Source organism: Haemaphysalis longicornis, unplaced genomic scaffold, assembly GCF_048455015.1.
Source record: "Haemaphysalis longicornis isolate Haplotype H1 unplaced genomic scaffold, Haemaphysalis longicornis Haplotype H1 scaffold_2, whole genome shotgun sequence".
Classification (NCBI taxonomy): domain Eukaryota; kingdom Metazoa; phylum Arthropoda; class Arachnida; order Ixodida; family Ixodidae; genus Haemaphysalis; species Haemaphysalis longicornis.
The window spans coordinates 270177439-270197021 of NW_027526295.1; the positions used below are offsets into that span (position 1 = coordinate 270177439).

Consider the following 19583-nt stretch of genomic DNA (forward strand, 5'->3'; position numbering starts at 1 on the left):
TGTTGGCCATGCCGGCGCTGCACAATCCCAAATTACCCGCCTGGAGTAGTCGAGTTCAAGGTTACTGGATCACCCGCCATGGTGGCTCAGTGGCTAAGGCGTTGTGCTGCTGAGCACGAGGTCACGGGTTCGATTCCCGGCAGCAGCGGCCGCTTTCTGATGGAGGCGAGAAGCAAAAACCAACGGTCAAAATTAATCCGGAGCCCTCCACTACGGCGCGCCTCATCGCCTGCGTTGCGTCGGCGCGTTAACCCCTACATTCAATCAAGAGTTACTGGATCGTAGCAGAAAAAAATTATGGATGGCATTTTCGCCGCGGAACTTTTTTCTCTTCCACAGCTGCCAGGAGATGGCTTCCGCAACAGTGGACGTTGCGCTAGATAAGCTGGGCCGCAACCACATCATTATCTTCGTATTTGCGGTTACCCGTGGCTTGCCCGCGACATGGAACATGATGATGCCCGTGTTCGTGGCTCCGTCGAACATTGTGTTTCACTGCGCCGAAGATGCGCAGGCGGCAGCCAATGTAACTGCGAAAAGATACATTAACGCTTGGACGAACAGCACTTCCGTAGTTGACACCAATGGCACTTCGCTGTGCTATCGTTGGAATGGTGACCAAGGGCAAACCAAGAAAGCCGGTGGAGATTTGGAACAATGCTCTTCTTGGTTCTACGATCGCAGTGTGTATGGCAAGACCGTCAACGAAGAGGTGAGTGGAGTTATTTTTGGTCGTCTGCGGCTAAGGGAAAAAAAGTTTAACTCGAGCATTTGCAGACTCGAGGCCATTGTAAGCTAATGCAAAACAGGCCAATCTAGCCCTGAAGATATAACTGAAATAGTTATTCGAATAATTTTTTGCATGTCATGCTTGCATCTGAGGGGAAAATCATCTGTCCCTGATAGTAAAGCCCGGGAGATTCCATACGAATAAATAAAAAATGGATCGAAGTTCCTCGAGTATTTGTAGTCTACAGTCACAAGGTTGTTAATGGAAGATACAAGTATTACCATGAGAAGAGAACAGGCATAAGAATAAACGAGGCGCTTTGGCGGCCGATTTGAAACGGGTTGAATACGTTGGAAAAGAACGAAAGAACATCTCTATCAGAACGAAGTTACCGGGATGCGACTGTAAATTACTGCCAAGTGCACTTATCGTGCTGTCGTTGCAAAGAAAAGTCTTCGTGTCATCAGTGACTTCCTTCTCTCAAATTTGTTTGCGTTGTATTGCGGAAAGATATATGTATGCACTACTTCATTGTTCTGGTCTTTCTCAAGTCACCATATTCAAAAAGCAAAAGAGTATTTTGAAAGCAAGACATACACCAGAATGTGAACGAAAAGGACATGTGCCGGCAACTGCTCACCATGCTAATAAAAAGAGGCGCATTTGAAACAAGCCGATTTCACAGCCAGACGTTCCGCGGCAGATAGTAGTTCCGGAAATAAAATGGATTGCCAAATATCTCAGAGAAAGGAAGCCGTAATATTTTCTTCTGGTGGTGCACCGATGCTCAGAATAATCCTCTTCAGCGAAGCCCTTCGGCATTACGTCGCTGGTTTATCGTCTGCGTGGGCGTAAACTAGTCAGACTGCTGTGAAACATAGCCGGTGAACTTATAAGCCTCTCTGCGTCACTCATTCCTCCCATAATCTGAGCGATTCCAAGAACAATATTCTGGGCGGGCGTTTAGATCGATTTTTAACAGCAGAGAAGCCCCACGGTGCAGTATGGAAGAGTCGTTTTCATCATCAAAGCTAATCCAGAGGACTTCCGATGTAAGAAAGAGAGAGAGAGAGAAATAACTTTATTGGGAGAGGCTGGTGAAGCTATAGGCGTGGCGAAGCCGATGCGCCGGCGCAGGGCGAGGCAGTTCTTTTGGTTACCCTGTCCTCCATGGTCCTCGAAAGTGGGCTATCTCCGAGTTGCCCCATCTCGAACAAGCCGTCGACGATGTCGACGTTACTGTGTGATGCGATCTTTCCTATGCGTGGTGTTGCGTTTCAGGTTGGCTAATATTGCCTGCAATTCTTCCATGGGGAACGGGTCGTCGAATGCGTAGTTGAGTCGGCCGGTGGATGTCTGGGTGGGAGAAAAGGAGTTGGTTGAGGGCCTGCTGAAAAGGGTGGCCGAAGCCACATGAAGCATGCCCTTCGAGGGAAAAAAAGATGTCGAGAATAAGTCTACCCATTCGGTGGTTATTTTGAGTGTTTGAGGTCGTGGTGTCGCCACAACAGCAGCCCTACAACTATTTGGAATGGGTGCGACCACTGCGTGCTGCATCAGTGCACCAAAACGCTGTTAGAACAATTTGCGTATGAGGAATGTGGGCCTGTGTGGCCCCATGGGATTGATATCGGCTGCGTAATGCGAGGGACCCAGGTTTGATACCGGCCAGCAGAAACGGTGATCTTTTCGAAACCCCTTTTTGTGTGTGTGACGCTGCGTTACGCGTTACGTGCTACGCGTTGCAACTGTGGCTAGATTCCGTGATCCCGGACGAGCTACGACGACAAACCGGTTCCCTAAAGGGCCCTGCGCTTGAAATTGTGCAGTGATGCAGCTGCGTTACCCTATAGCCACAGATAGGACGAAACAATGTGGTAACGGGTTAAGTGGTAACGGGTTAAAACAAGTTTGTGGGTTGCACATGGATTGTGTGTCTTGCGGCATGTGGCACGCCGTTTCCACGTGCCTACCATGAGTTCTGCTATTTCATTGGGTGTATAAGTTGGCGTCAACTATGCAAAATCTAAGTCGGAAGCCGCAGGGCTGTACGTATAGTCTTTTAATAAAGGCGCCGTTTTTGGTGCATGTGAATGTGCAAGGTTTGGCGCACGAAAGTGAAAAAAAAATGCCTGCTATGCCTGCTTGTGAAGCGGACATCTTTTCAGCTGCTGTCGTTCTCCTCACGCAGTATTCTATATATGCGCACCTTTTCTGGTATGTTCCTGAACACGTAAGATATTGCGAGTGCAGTAGCTGCTTGAAAACATGGAACCAGAAACGGACATCACGGCGCTCCTTACGTTCACTTCCCTTTCCTGCTTCATACTGCGTTGTAGCGCAGTTTGTTTTCTCGTGTTCAATGTACTTTAAGTACAATTCGACACTATTCCGACGTAACTTAATACTGCATGGGATCTGGCATGTTTGAAGTGTGCTTCAGGATCTCTTTTGAGCATTTTAAAGCCCTTTCACATGGTTTTTCCTGCCTTCCCCAGTGGGATATGGTATGTGACAACAGGTGGATGGTCTCCTTCGTCCAGAGCATCTTCCTCGCCGGCCTGGTAGTGGGAGCAGTCACTGCGTCCCACATCGCCGACTGGTAAGACATCGACTTTCAGTTTGCGCTCTAGTGTCATGCTGGTTTCACTACGCATGCACCTTTTCCCCATTCGCGATGCTGGTGAATTTTCAAACTGAATAAAGTCGAGTTTGTTGCTAACTTTGCTTGTTTGTTGAAAAACGGTATAGTCAAGCCATACAGACCAGGGGATGGAGATAAAATTCATTTCTTTCGAATCGAATATTCGAATCGAAGCTCTGGAAATGGAAAGACCACAAAAGTTTATTTTCATCGGAGAAAGAATATAAATACATGAAACTCTTCACGGGACGAAGAGTTTTTCCCGAAAGCCGTATTTTGCTATTCACTAGGTTCTATATATATGTACACAAATGTATTTATCGTCGCTAGAAGAATACTTACATTTTAACTTGGCCAATATAATTGTGTAAGACATTAGCATTTGGCCCCAAGAACCATCCAAATATAGAAGCTAGAAAAACAAAACAAGATTTTTTCAGTTTAAGGGTAACATAATCTTGCACGAGCATACATTGTTTCTAAAGGTCCATAGCTGAGGTAGTGGAACGCCAATATATACATTTTCAGTGCAAGTATTCTGGGACGACCATGTAAATTTCCTACTACAAATAAACAACACTATGAAGGGTCCCAAAGAAAGTCGGCATATTCTGTCTGAAACGGTAAAGTTACGGATTTATATAATACCAATCGTTTAAATTTAAAATTTAGATTAGTAAAAAACGATTGCTGGATTGATAAAAGGGCCATGCAGGCAAATAAAAACTTTATTTGAGCTGAAAAAGCACCCTTTCGTAACTCGCTCATCTCTAATCTAGGCACCAAAGATGTTTTTAACAAAAAAAAAAACGCGACCATTATTTTAAAGTTTGAAATGTGTGCTACAGTGGCGTATTATGGGCACGGGTAACGTAATATGGGCTAGCAATAAAAACAGTTATCAGTGTGCAAACTTCACGTTACCAATTAAATGGTAGGATAGAATGGAACGAGAGGCCCGAGTACGATTATCCAGTTGAGCTTCTGGGGTAGCTTTCGTCGGCGGCCGCAATCGCAGAAAGAAGATTGTGTGACGCCACACAGCAATCGCCGGAAAGCGTTTGGGAAGTCGTCGACTGCTTAATATGTTTGGCTAATGTCTCTATCGTTTTTTGAAGTTTGCGAAAAAATGGTATCAGTCTTATCAGAACGGAGAAATCATTTAATGAAGCAAAATTGTAATTTGTGCTCATGACCCCTTTAAAACTGTGTGAGCATCTCTTCCCTCCTCCTCAAAAACGTCCGTATCTGGCCGATACGCACGCCTTGCTCTGGCTTCAAAGGCCGGCAACACGGCGCTTTTCGCTCGCCCTTCCCACACTGTGCTTTGCGTTCTAACCATCTCAGCGTTCATGTTTGCTCGCTTTAGAAGCGACATTGGTTGTCTGCCACTCCTTTTGTTGCCCTCCGGTGTGGGAACGTTGCCCCCCCAACCCCAATCCCATTCTATCCTCTTTTGTCGCCTACTCGGCTGTGCACTCTCGCCACACTCCAATATACGCTGGGACTTCGGGCGACGGGCATGTCAGGCGGCGAATCGCCGTTCCCCGAGCAAGGCTGACAGCAGCGCGAAGACAGCGCCGCCGGTTCCGGCTCGGCTACGTCACATTTCGCCACACGCACCCGGTCGTTCCGTGTTCTTGTAACACTCTCTATCCACAGATCGACGGCGCAAACTTTTGCCGCCATGAGCCATCTATTAGTTCCGCAAAAACAATTTTTGTATGGACTACAATTGCAAAATTTAAGCTGGGGGGTTGCAAAATACAGATAAGAAGATCTCGGAATTCATTTCGAATGTACGCTCTTAGTACTCAACCGCGGAGTTTTTCAGAAGGTACAAAGTTCTGGGTGCAGGTCAGAAACTACCGGTATGAGCTAAAGTGACAGTATCTGTAAGAAATAGGCGTGATCGTAAACTGTTTCACCCTGATTCAAAACTTGTGCTCCCACGAACGAGTGCACGACACAATAAGGCACAACAACGTAGGGAGGTTTCAAAATGTCCCGCCACTTACGGGCGGCAAAACGTAGAACAAATTCTGGTATGCTTGTCGAACGATAGTGCTAGGCGAGGTACTACTAAATGAGTGCACGGGATTAGTTTGTGCGCACTATTCCTTTCATACCATTGTTAACTAGAACGATAATACTTCTAACACTTTGATTTTCCTCGTTAACTGAAGGTGTTGAATGTGGCCATGTACACTGATTTCTGAAAGCTGGCTGGGTTGCATTTCTTCTCAGGGGTACTCAGTGTTGTCGCAGAACAGCTTTTTGCAGGATTTATTTCACTGGACACGGGCAACAGGAAATAATTGAATGACCGATTGTTTGATGGATTGTTGGAAGGGCTTAATGGCTCTTTCCGATTGACCCGCCATAATTACTCTAAGACATTGCGCTGCTCAGCCGAAGGACGCGGACTCGATGCCGCCCATTGTGGCTGCTTTTGTGATGGAGACGAAAAGCGAAAACGCCCACGTGTCGAGATTTCGGAAAAGGGACCCAGGTGGTCAAAATTATTTTGGAGCCCTCTACTACGGCGCGCCTCATCATCCAGGTGTAGCTTGGTCGTGTTAAACCCGGCAATTTTTCTTCTTCCCGAGTGGAAATGATAAGCTGTCAACGTGCGCTGTACACCGGCACATCCCATATGTTTGGTTCTCCTGCAAGCTTGGACTTTTCGATCCGCGCAGGTTTGGCCGCAAGAAAACCCTGATGGGGGGACTGCTGTTCGCCGTTGGCGCGAGTTTCATGGCCACCTTCTCCACTACGACCACCGTGTACTTCGTTTCGCCTTTTCTCATGGCAATCGCGGTCACTGGGTACGCGGATGTCATCTATACACTCAGTAAGACTTTCCGTCATTACGCTCAATATTTCAGTAAAATACCTTGCGAAATTACAATACGAATTGCTCGGTTGACTTTTATAATCACCTAATCCCAACCGCTCGTCAGTTTATAAAATGGCGGAGCGGGTTAATGCAAGCGTTCTAAGAACAAAACAATTAGCAGTGGCTTAGTTCGGCTATGCCAGGATATACGTAGCGTGAGTTAAGGTTCAGCTGGTTATTCTTAACTTTCCTGGTTGTCTAGGATTAGCTTGGTTACCATGCTTACTGCTGCTTTAATGGCACACACACGGTATACGCATTATGTGACACATGTATATCTATCAAGCGGCTCCAGCGCAGCGTCACCAATCACCCAAGAGCTAAGCTGGTTCCTCAGGCGCACGCCGTTGTTGCTGCGACGCACGAGCCATCGGTTCCACACCCGGAAGCCGCTCGCATGATCATCAAGTCGACCGGGCCGCCACATGCGGAACGGAGGTCGGCGAAGACGCTGGGCGCGTGGGGTGTGTGAGAGACGCCGGGAAGCGAGCAATGGTTTGGGCGCGGTATGACGTCACTGCTTCTCGCGCTTGGGCAGCACGGCTACGCCGGAGCCACGCGAAACTATTCAACCTCGGCCAGTGTAGCTCACGGTACAAAAGACCAACACAACACTTTTTTGCATGATTTTCCCGCATGGCTGGTAGTATAACCATAGACAATGACTGTGGTTTAACTCGGCTAATCCTGTATGTGCAAAGCGAACGTTTGGCTTAGCCGGGTGCTGGTTTTACTTGGTCAACCTTGGATTTAGGTGTAATTATTATTATATTCGTTCAAAACTGCCTTTTTCTACAGTTGTGTCCCGCTTCCATTTTTCTGGAATTTTCCGCGCCGAACAGCCTGCCGGGCGATATGGGGGGGGGGGGGGGGGGCGGCTGAGACGCCACTTCCCTACAGCAGTCAAAAGCCTCCAGCTCCCGCGCAACGCTCAGAGAAACCGGCCCGGCCTCGCTTTCATTCATGAATAAGCTGGCATGCACGCGGTGAGTCACGTGAACCAGCTGCGCGAACCAGCTGCGGACCAGCTCGAACCAGCGCGAACCAGGCGCGAACCAGCGAACCAGGCGCGAACCAGCTGCGGAGAGCGCATGCGCCAATCCAGAAGCGGTGGCGGCAGCGGCGAACGCGGCCATTGGGGGAGCTCCGCTCGGTAAGTCACGAGATGCGTTGCCTAGGATATGGCGCATCTGCGGTCAAATGAAGGTTAAATTTACTGCGACGGCGAAACCGTCCGACTAGATTAGTAAAGGTTTGCTTCAAAACTATGGAGCGCATTACGTCACCTATACATACATACATACATACATACATACATACATACATACATACATACATACATACATACATACATACATACATACATACATACATACATACATACATACATACATAGACAGAGAAGAAAATCGATTATTATTCAGGGTCTGTTCTCTTCACCTGATGCTTGCACGTATGTCTCGATGTCTCGAGGTATCTATAGTACACAGTGCGTGTACACTCTTGTTGAGGGCTTAGGAATCCTTTAGAGGGGCTCACAAAGCTATCGAAATGTGGATGACGAGACGCTTTAATGGCACTGCAACTCCCAACTTGCTCTTGTGCGTCGATGGTTCGTTTTCTCTGGGCAAAAGTGCTGCTGGGAAAGGGCGACGTAGCAAGCACGAACGCTGCCGGGTGAGGCTTACGTTTCTTCCATTCCTGTGCATGCACTTCAAGTGATGGAGACTCTGTCCCCACGCTACCGCTACATACCAGGGATGATGGTGGGCAGCGGCTGGACCACCGGCATGGTGCTCGTACCATGGGTAGCGTACCTGGCCAAAGACTGGCGCATCACGCAGCTCTACGCAGCAGTGCCGCTAGCGCCCTTGCTGGTACTCTGGTGGTAAGAAAATTTCACCCGCTCCGGTGAGTGTAGCATGCATTATAGACGGCTGTGGTTGGCCGCCACTGCAACCTCCGGGAGGGAGGTCATCCCGGTGTTGCGCAGGGAAACAGCGTGATAGGGGTATACAAATAAGGGTTGTTCTATAATGAAATTTCGCGGCAGTGTTGGTCATGAGGACAACATGCTGATGGCGAATACTTACAAGGAGATCGGCCAACAGGAGTAATTCACCCATCTGAGTTAGTACCTCATGGCCACAGAATGTAAACAAAAATCGTAGCAGATTTTCTACGCAGAAACAGAATGAAGCGGCATTTGAAGTTTACGCATTCAGTAATAATATTTAGCACAATTAATACAAAATGACCAGTAACAAAGAATTTCAGTTACTGAGCCATCAGAGGAGGAGGATTGCCGAATCATATGCATGCGTGGCAGTACGTACGATGTCCATTAGCGTCACACCTCGTAAGACATCCCACCTCACTTGAAAACCCTCTTAGTGCTCTTTGACGCAGCTGAAGTTAGGGAAGCCGCCATGCTTTGTATGGCTCCTAAATCACATATTTATGTGATAATAACCAAGTAATTGTTGATCGGAGCTGACTTGTACCGAGGTGGTTGCGCGTGCCCGTGCCTGTGGGGATTGCTGGGCAGGATGTGCACAGCTGCTCAGCTCGGCCGCACAGCAGCATGCAGGGCTGCGTTCAACACATTCCAACTTTCGTTTCCAGCAGCATTATAAATTTTGCTTGAACATTTCTCTCTTCCTTCGACACTGTACGACAACCACATGTGTGGGTGGGATGGGGCGGCACTGCGGATGGTACGTTCAGCATGATTACTGCTAGAAGGCTGCTTTAACGCACCAGTTCCAGTTTCTTGCCAGAATCTCCCAGGTGGCTGATGGCCACGGGCCAGTTTCCCGAGGCGAAGAAAGTCGTTGCAAAGTTCGCTAAGCACGCAAGCATGCCACCGAACCTGGTCGACGAAATTATCGACGAGGCCAAGCGCAACAAGGCAGCCGTAAGTGTTTCTTATGAAAAAGCTGAATTGTTTCTACTAAATGATACTACAGTTAAACCTGGATGTAATGAACATCTATGTAACGAATTACTGGATTTAACGAAGTTTTTCAATTCCCCATTTCCACCTTCATTGAAGCCTATGTGCTGGCGATCTCTATGTAACGAATGAGTTGTGACGGTTAACCTGGATGTAACGAATTCGCTACGCTGATGACTCAAGGTTTCTTGCCCTTTTTCTGAAAAATCAGCTGGCGAAATGCACTAATTTTGCAAATTTCACCCGCACCGCAATCTCTCGTGCTTTTCCACGTGTGAGTGGGGTGTCGGTTAGTTGCCAGGCCTGCCTGCCGGCGTGTAGTCGCGTGTGTCCCCTCATATGTGTGCATGGGTTCGTGGATGCTTTTTGCTGGCTGAATACGAAAAGATTTGCCTTTTCAAGACAAGCTCGAAATTTCAAATGCCGTCTCCGCCGGCGAGAAAGAAGAACGTCCCCGCCCGGTACAGTGTCCCAGCTAGCATCCCTTCAAAAATTTTGACTTCAGAAAAGAGCATGAAGTTCATGAAAAGGCGCCCTTTCCGCATAAATTTGGATCTTGAAACGCGTTAAGGCCTGAATACATGGAGCGAACTTTCACGACGAAGTTCGCCTGGTAAAAAATCCGCCGCGGCGCCGCGCCAAGTGTTCGTCGGGCTGCGCTACATGGGGCGAAGACACGGCGTCCGCCGCTGCCTCGCCGCTGGGTCGCCGTCAGTGTGGCTAGATGGGGCAAATGCAGCGGAATGAAGCGCATCACAAGCATAAAGCTCTTGACACCACTACAACTTTTTTGTAAAATTATGGAACACTCCAAAAAAGCGTAAAATCATTGTTTAAAAATATTTTCTAATCTTTTTGTTGTGTTGCCGATATGCATGTGTCGCCGCAGTTGAAAGAAAGCGGCGATCTGAATGTCGTCTGGCTACACTGGGCAAAAATCGTCTGCACTGCATCGTCTGCTGCAGCTACGCGGGAAGCATCCGGGTGGTGTGTGTTTGGGTTTATGTACAGTCGCTTATTCCCAGCTGCACAGGTCGCCGTCACTTTATTGTGAGCACGTCGAATCGTTTACCGTCGATGAGGGCACCCTGACGACAGCAGACTTAATTGGGTGGTTGAATCCGAGAATATCGACGTCGGACTTAGCGGAACTCTGAACCACCATCGGTCGTACGCGGGCCCGCAGTCGACCTCGTTCGTGATCTTGGCTCTCCATGGCTGTACTTCGGCGCCTCCTTCTTCAGAAGAAGAAATTACCATTACTGAGATTGATCGAACAGGACGAGAAGAAAAGGAAGCGGAGATACTGGGTGCACAAAGTATGGCAGCAACGAAAAACAGAGGGAGAGTACCACACGGCGGTAAGTACCCGTTCGTGTCCCCGAAAATTTACATGTACGTTATGCCGTGTAGATGCAGATGTAAATAACAAAGAGCAATTTGGTGCGGCGCTTCACCCATGTAAATTATTTGATTCAGCATTATCTTTCTTTTAACTTCTATCTGTTCCGAGGCATGAGCATCCGCACTTCGTGTTTTTTATCCCCGACATCAGCGATAAACCAGAATTCTCACTCAAGCGCTAGTCAATAAAGGGAGGTTATGTCATTCTTCTACGTCCCACCTCCGATCCTGCCCTAGTATTACGCTTGTTATAGGGGGGAGTTTTTCTTCGGGTGCTAAAGAGAAGCGACGTATAGCCTTTGTAATACGGTGAGGGCCATAGATCTGATGCATTAACTAGCTTTTAGAAGCTAAACATAACACAATGAATGACTTTTAAAAAAGGACAGTGTACGTACGTGAGCCCCAAATTGCTAACAATTAATTCCGCATTTAACCGTTTTTTGTTGTTCTGGATTTACTCCGATCATTGCAGTTCCAAGTCATAAAAAAAGACCAGGACTCCACCATGTTCTTCAGTTATTACCGAATGACACCGACAAAGTTCGATGAACTGCTGCAGCTTGTCAAAAAGGACTTGGTGAAGGTGTTTTTGTGCAAAGAACCGCTTTGTGCAGAAGAGAGGCTGGCCATCACCATCAGGTACAGCATTGACTGTAGCATAAATTACACCTTCGCATACTTTTTCACCCCATCAAATACTTTCTGTTGTGCGCAGGTACCTCTCCTCTGGAAGTGCCCTTAAGCAGGTTGCCCTGAGTTTTCGCATTGCACCATCGACATGTAGGCGCGTTGTCCACGAAACTTGTCGAGTGCTCTGGCAGCGCTTGCAACCGCTGTACCTACCCGTGAGTATTGCTGGGCTAATTTTTGTTTGTTATTTTTGTGGAACAAATGATACGTGTACCATGTTTTAACGGCACTGCCCAGCAGTAAAGGAACTTAAGTTTGAGTGATGCCATGCCATGAGAAGTAATTTATGAACAGTGCATATTCTTGGTTCAACCTAGGTGCCAGGACTTGCCAAATGGCAAAATGTTGCTGAAAAGTTCAGCACACGGTGGAATTTCCCAAATTGCCTCGGTGCAGTGGACGGTAAACACGGTCAAATCAAGGCGCCCCCGAAATCTGGGAGCAAGTACTACAATTATAGGGTACAATTCATTTGCTGTGGGGCTGCCGCAAGAACCTGGTGTGTGTCTTTTCTCATGCGAATAATATTTCATGTATTCCAGGGCACATTTTCTATTGTGCTGATGGCGATTGCTGACGCCAGCTACCGGTTCACAATGGTAGCCGTCGGTGCCCCTGGCCGGCACAGTGACGGGGGAGTACTGAAGGCGACTTCATTTGGAAAGCATTTGCAAGACCAAGCCCTGGTCTTCCCTGTGCCAGCCCGTCTCCCAAGAAGCACTAAGGTTGCGCCTCACGTGTTTGTCGGGGACGAGGCATTCCAGCTCAGGCCAGATTTCATGCGCCCCTACCCCGGAAAACACGTGAGGCCGGCCCAGAGGGTCTTCAATTACATGCTAAGCAGAGCAAGGTACAGGGAAAAAAAATTTTATCGAGCCTCCGTTCGCTATAAGGACAATACAGCTTGCATTTAGCTTATCACCCCCAAGGCCTCGTTGTGGTAGTTTTACAAGTCTAAATTACTTATTTGAACCCAATTCAGACAACAAAACTCTTTAATTGAGCTGCCCTTTTAAACTTTTTGGCCGCATTTGTACAGGTTATTATTAATGCGCAAAATGCCTCCTTTCCAGGCGCATCGTTGAGAACGCTTTTGGCATTCTGGCGGCGCGATGGCGAGTTCTGCTTGGCCGCATCAATCTGCTGCCCGAAAACGCAACTTTTGTTGTCTTGGCGTGCTGCATAACTTTCTGTGCAAAGAAAGCGAGGCAACATACTGTCCACCAGGATACGTCGACGTGGAAGACGACTACGGCAATATTGTTCCAGCCCAGTGGAGGACTGAAATACAAAGGAGCAACTTGCTTGACCTGGAAGCAACACCATCAAGGAACCACGGTGCGAGTGCTGCGGAGACCCGAAACATGTTTGCACAGTACTTTATGAATGAAGGTGCCGTACCGTGGCAGCGAGCACACACTTGCCTTCCGGCACCTAAAAAAACATAGGCACAGTGCTGGTGGAAACGACGTGTTGGTAGGCTTTGTTATGGCTCTTCGAAAGTGTATTTTTAAAAAAAATCAAGCAGCTCCAGCTCCATAGCGTGCTTCATCCTTTTAGGGCACGCCCGGAACTTCGCCGCCAACATCTGTCCGTACAAAGATGCTTGATCATTTTCAGCAGCAAGCTCTTCGTTAACTTTATCTAGTTCGGCCTCCCATCGGCGCTTTTGTTTTGGCGCTTTCCTCCTCGGAGTCACACGGTCAGCACGGGTCGGTTGCGACGGCGCACGCGATGCGCTGGCCTCCCGGCTACTGTCGTCCCCATAACTTGTCACTGTTTCTTCACCCACTTCGCCCAGCACTTCGTCGTCCTGCACTTCTGGAAAAAATAAAAAGTCAATGCAGTGGAAACATTCAGAATGCCGACAGAGACAACTTTTTACCTCCACTGTCACTGTAAATAGCCGCCAGCAGCGTTTCAGCTGATTCTGTCCGTCCTGGCTCACTCATGTTGGACACGGTGCTGAAAAAAACAACAGAAACCTGTCATATCAAAGCTGCATCTACATCAACATTTTGAAGGCGTATCGAAGACTAGTTTTTGTGTGCGTGTTTCAGCACATAAACATGTCGTCTGGTTGTTTTTTATTTCTCGTCGTGTTAATACTGCCTTTGGATACTGGTCATGGTTAGAAGGGCCCCCCCCCCCCCCCCCCCTTGGAACCTTTATCAATTTATTCATGCTCTTTGGTCTTCCTGTCCGTATTACTTGTTCATTCATTTTTTATATTTTCGTTGGTGCCGTGATTATCGTGTTAGCCCAGTGTCTGTACAATGATGCTGAAGGCTAACATATTGATGAATAAAATTACTCGTAGTGCATACGAAAGTGTGAGCAGTCTGTCTCCTTTTGCATTGCATGCCCTTCACACAAGGAACTGCTCGCATGTGCTTGACGACTAAGTGCCAGGGTTAATTTTTTCACACTAAATAAAACGATTGCTCAGCTCTCATGCATGCTTAAATTCAGTAAACCGCTTAAAGGCACACACCTGCCAACGTCCGCTTCGTCCTTCAAGAACTTCAGCTGGTTGAAGTAGGGCCATGTTACTTGTGTTGCCTTCTTTCCATCCTCCGCAGGAGAACCACTCGGGGCACCCTTACTGGCAACACGATATTTCTTCGTAAAAGTATCTCGCAGGCTTTTCCAGCGTGCCGGGAGATTTTTTTCTGGAAACAGGCAAAAAAAAAATGTTAGCGAGGTTACCTTCGAATCCACCGCATGCATGCAAAAAAAAAAAAAAAAAAAGGGGGGGGGGCGAGGAGGGGGAGGCGCATCAATTTCAACACTATAGCTGTTCCAGCGGCGCCACACTCTTTTGTCCTTTGCTTTTCGCGGCGAACCATGCGGGTAGACCGGAAATATTCTTCGTGTAGCTCCAAAGTCATATGCCAAGTATACCGCGCCCGAAACCCCTGCTCCCGAACACATCCGCGCGCAAACATCGCTGCACATACAGCTGAGCGCCTTGCAACGTTTGTATTCTTTCGGGAAGATAACCATCATCGCGCGATAGCGAATGTTCCCAGTTCATTCGCTGACTTTCGTTTGAAGAAATATGCACTGCGCAGCTAGCGTGCGGGTTCTGTTATAGTATGTGCGCGGCGACAACTAAAGTAGAATGTATTTCGAAATTTTCACATCGGCGAGCAATGACGCACAGTGGTACTTGCTCGAGATGTTCCCCTCTAAGTGAGAGTGACACAGCTGCAAGTGGTCCACCCCGCTAGCTGAAATGTCGTAGGACTATTAATTGTAAACATACCTTGCAGGTCGCACTCTAGTTCGGCAGCAATTTCTTCCCAGGCCACGCTCTTTTTCCTCTGGTCCTTGTAATCCGATAGCCCGCTATCCCACAGGATGGACCGCTTCTGTACAGCTGCAATAAATCTGTCGTTGAATTCTATACGGGCTGCTTTCGACGACGACATTGTAGCAAGCGCGCGACCCGCGTGAACGGTGAACATCACGCCCAGCAGACGTCGCAGGCAAGCGGAGCAGGCGGAAATTGGGGCGAGCGGCGAACGCTCCTGATTGGCCAGTTTTGGTACGCTGTGTATTTGCCGCTTCCGGTGCCGTCGACGCCGGGCGAACTTATCTGTCCTCGGCAGATCGGTGGCAGACGTTTTTTCCAGCGCCGCGCGTCGGGCGGACGCCGCCGGGCGTTGTTCATCGACTTTTCGTCGCATATTCGCTCCATGTATTCCGGCCTTTAAGGCACGAAAAGTATAAAAAAGCGAAAGTGATGCTTACTTTTTGTGAATTTGGAGGCCGTGTAGTCGCAGCAAGCGCAAATCACGCAGTTTTTCAGTGTGAAATATACACTTGAACAAGGGTGAGTTCAGCCTTGCTGGTGCCTAGTATATTGGTTTCGTTTCTGCTTCATTCCCGGGAGCTTTAACTCGTAACCTGCATGTAACGAAAATAGTAACGAAAAAAAGCGAATTTTTGCTAACTTCGTTATATACAGGTTTAACCGTACCAGCAGTAGACAAGCTGAACGTGTGGCAGCGCTTAGGTACTGACTAACAGAATGTACGAAGCAGGTTGGTGTTTACGTATGCGAGAACAGTGCACGAGGAATGCTACGTACACCGGACTTTTCAGGGAGATGAATTGGATCGCTCACAATTTAGAGATATTGACGGAAGAACACCGAGCCGGAAAAAATGACAGAATATCAGCAGTTGTGTTTCCCGGCTTGTAGACGGCAAGCGCTTTGGAGTATTTATGTAATTTTTTTTGCATACTTTTGGGAGTTATATCCATTGCAGAAAGGAGCGGAGCAAGTTTTGACACTTAGGGAAAATAGGCATGCTATCAGGTAATGGCATTATTCACGGTGACTTTGGAGCTGGCGGAGTCGGAGATGTCGGTGATGCGTTCAGGATGGCGGTTCCAGTGGTATCCGGTTATACGAATAAAAGAAACACGATCGATCAGTGTGACCACTGGCTGTATGGCCGGGCGATCACGACCGGTGGGAAAGAAGAAAAAAAAAGCGGCTGTTTTAACGCGAAGGCGTTAGTTACGCTCTATGTCGGAAAACTGATGTCTCTTGCCCACAGGCGGCCCCCAACATGGACGACTGATGGTGCACAAAATAGCCGCCTTCTCAAAAAAAAAAAAACAATAATTGAGTTGAAAAGTCGAGTCAGTTTTGGTACAGTTGAGATTTGATTCAGTGACTTTCTGAATGCGAGAGTGGCCAGTGGTGCAATTGCATGCGCCATCTCACGGTGGTAACTGATTCGCTGCAGTCTTCCTTAGGGACAGGCAGTTATGCTATTAAGCTCGTGGAATGGCCGTTGCGCGCGAGCCAATAAGAGACGACATTGCCCTGATTGCAAAGTTTCCAGGCAACCACTGAAACAAAATAACGTGTACTTTTCTCTGTGCTTCTTTCTGTATGACGTTGATTTCGTAAATAAACTGGCTGTTGACACGTCCCCACTTTCGAGGTGCTTGTAGAGCAGAGCGTCAATGAAAATAGTGCAGGGCTCAAGAGATGGGGGAGGGTAGGGGCAGTCGCTGATAACCTGCAACGGAGCTCGCAGTGCTGCCTGCTCGGTTATTGCATCCGATGTTTTGTGGCTGAGCTTATGGCTCACCGAGGCACCCGCAGATCGTGCCCAGACACCTACGGCGGAAGTTTCCGAGGTAACTGACACATGGGCATAAACGTAGGTATACCCGCCATAGGACCACTGGAAAACTAAATGACACGGTTGTTCGGTTATAGCAAAGTAAAAATCATGGTTTTGGCCAGTTTTCTAAGCGTGCTGAATGCGTAAATAGGGTCAGATGAGATGGAGCGTTCCTGTCCGCTTAGGGACTACATAGACAAGGCGTGCATTGAGTCGATACATGCTTCTATTTAACACTTCCTATTCTCGTATTTTCAGTCCCGTGAAGTTAACAAGGCGACCATCGCTGATCTGTTCTCTACAAAACTTTTGGCGACAATAACAACGCTGATCATCTTTCAAACGTGAGTTATTATGTCTATATCGAGAAAAAGACGAAACGCATAGGACATTTTTAGGACCCGTTTTGAAGCGCTACTTGGTTTTACCTTGTAAGACCACACCAGGTTTGTTGGGTAGCAATTAAAGTAGCTTTCAACTAGCAACGTTCTATAATTCATTCTATAACTAGCAACGTTCTGCGTTCTTTTTCAAATTCAAAGCGTCTACTTGCAATATGACTAAACTTCGCCCTTAGTAAATCAGTAACAAGGTAACGAACGCCTGTCTAAAAAAACATGATAGAACACAATCTTGGTTCGGCTACTTCCGACCTATGTAAAAAATTCAATAAAACGTTTTCGTTCAAACAAAACGGAACAATGTACAAGTCACAATATACTACCCAATCATGTGTCGTTGTCTGCATTTATCCTGTTTTTGACAGAGCCTGATCTCCTTTGCATAGTCAGTAGTTTGCGCCGCAAGAAATTATCATGGCTTGATAACATACACATAGGTGATGTCTGCATAAATATTGGTAAATATTGGTTATTTAAAAAGTGTTATTTTGTTTATTCCGAGCAAAATAATAGAAAATTGCTCTTGGCCAGACAGTCTGAAATGCGCACGCGTGGTTCCCTTCACTAAAAGCGGTAGAAACAGGACCCTTCAAACTACCGCCCTATTTTGGTTGTATCGTGTTTGTCGCAAAATCTTGAAAAACACGTATTGGGTGTCATGACTTCCTTTTTACAAAAAAACGTAAGGTTACTGAGTGAGCATCAATACCGGTTTATCTCTGGTGTGGGCACGCAGGTGTTACTTGAAAAGTTGTCTAACACCCTTCATAACAGCCGAGATCAGAACGAGGTTTCGTTTTGGGGTATTTCTTGATGTTAAGTAAGTGCTTAATACAGTGAACCATACTATACTCTGTAATAAATTATACCGTTGTGGTTTCCGCGCGTCATTTTTATCTCTGCTTCAAAGCTATCTTTGGGGACATGCACAAGTCATGTCACTTTGATCAGTGCTGAGTGATAGTATCAGCCAGAAGAGAGGTGTCCCGCAAGGATCTATATTGTCCGCATTTGTATGTTTAAGATAAAAATTGGCATGTTAAATATTTTCCTATTGTTGTTACGACTTCGAAAATCTATCAATACACTGGTATCTGGCAAACCAGATCAATCACTCGCTCTTTTAAATCTTGTGGATGATTCTAGAAATGCAACCGATTTGTTCGAGGCAAATTTAATAACAATCAATCCTGTAAAAAATAGGAGAGTTTGTTTCCAAAATCGACCGGAGACAGTGCCAAATGACTGCTTCATTACGATACACGCATCTAATTGTGCATCTTGTTCCTGTACCCGTATTTTCTGTGGGGCCACCTAGGTGTATATTAAGAGCGAAGACCTCTAGCAAATTGTAATTTTTCGTGTTCGCAGTTGAAAATACCAAATAAATAGCTAGCCGAGCGCGCACTCGTGAGCGCGGGCCTTGCGGCGAGCGCCCGGCAGTTAACAAAAGCAAGAAAATGCCTAGCGCTCGTGTGTGTGTACCTCGCGATGACCGCCCAGTGGCCCCTGCGCACGTTTGTCAAGCCAAGAATACCCACCTGGGGAGACTGGCCAAGATTGCGGCGACCGCTCGGCAGTTAAAAAAAACAAGAAAATGCCGAGTGCTCGTCAGTGCGTGCCTCGCGGCGACCTCCTAGCGTCATGGGTGCACGTTTTCAAGCCAAGCAAATCCGCTTGGGAAATTGGCCAAGATTGACCCCCCCCCCCCCCCCAAAAAAAAAAAGCCTCCAGCGTTCGCCGTAATCATGGCCACACTTGCTCGGAACGAGAAGGACACGCCATAGCGTGCGCCCATCCAAGTTGATGTCCAATGATCATCACTTCAAAAGATATTATCGCAACAATGATGGAGTAAAAGTGGTTGCGGCAGCCAAGAGGAAGCAAATCGGCTGCAATTGGGGACTTAAACCGTCGGGATGGTCGTGAAAGTTGCGTACAGCTTTGCTACTTTCAAGCCTAACGCTTTAGTGTGAGCTTACATCATTTTTTGATGGGCTCCTTTCGTGGAACATACACGAGTCACATGCATAAAAACTTAAAGGTACTGCCTGTATGTTGTACAACTTAATAAAATTTCTGTCTTTCTCTGTTCGAAAAATATTAGCCCAAACTTTGGGTATAGTGTCCTTTGTTCTGGCATATGCTGTTTTTCTCAACTGCTCCACCACCTGGAGTAACAGAGTTAACAGTATTTCAAAAAAAGATAGCCAAGAGCGTTCCTTATAACTCCCACGTATCGGATTCGGACAGTGTATTTAACGCAAGTGGCTTGTGTCATTCCATATTTGTTTAAAGCAAATCGTCGTGCTCAAATATTTCTGTCGTACGGATTACCGAACTCTCAATGTTAAACCTATGCCTCTGCGGCACATACCTCGTTATATGACGCCAAGGGTCAGTACCCCTTACGGAATGGTTGAAAGACCGTATTATACACAAGCTATTTTCAATGAATAGCCTGACGAAATGTTCTCTTTAACTAGGCGGAAACATTGGCGTGCTGCCATTATTGCATTAGAGTGTTGTTGAAGTATGTATGTGTGCGCGGTGACAGTTTTGTTAGTTGTTTGATTTATTCGTAATTGCTTTTTAGTGATCCGAAAATGCTAACTAGTTTTAACCAACATTGATTTATTGTACTTTTGTTCATGTCTGGTTGACTTTGTTTTTGCTGATTATCTTGTTCTGCTTGCCTTTTTTCCT

The 19583-nt window shown here is 47.1% G+C and overlaps 1 protein-coding gene across 1 annotated transcript in view; it reads left to right on the plus strand.

The window, feature by feature from the left end:
* Nucleotides 1-293: 293 nt before the first annotated feature.
* Nucleotides 294-19583, plus strand: part of LOC144167784 (organic cation transporter protein-like) — a 29757-nt gene continuing 10467 nt past the window's right edge. The window contains exons 1-6 of the mRNA XM_077696963.1: nt 294-712; nt 3229-3332; nt 6074-6228; nt 7993-8161; nt 9043-9190; nt 16735-16820. Of these exons, the coding sequence (XP_077553089.1) occupies nt 302-712; nt 3229-3332; nt 6074-6228; nt 7993-8161; nt 9043-9190; nt 16735-16820 (1073 nt within the window). The 5' untranslated portion in view covers nt 294-301. The remainder of the gene's footprint in view (nt 713-3228; nt 3333-6073; nt 6229-7992; nt 8162-9042; nt 9191-16734; nt 16821-19583) is intronic.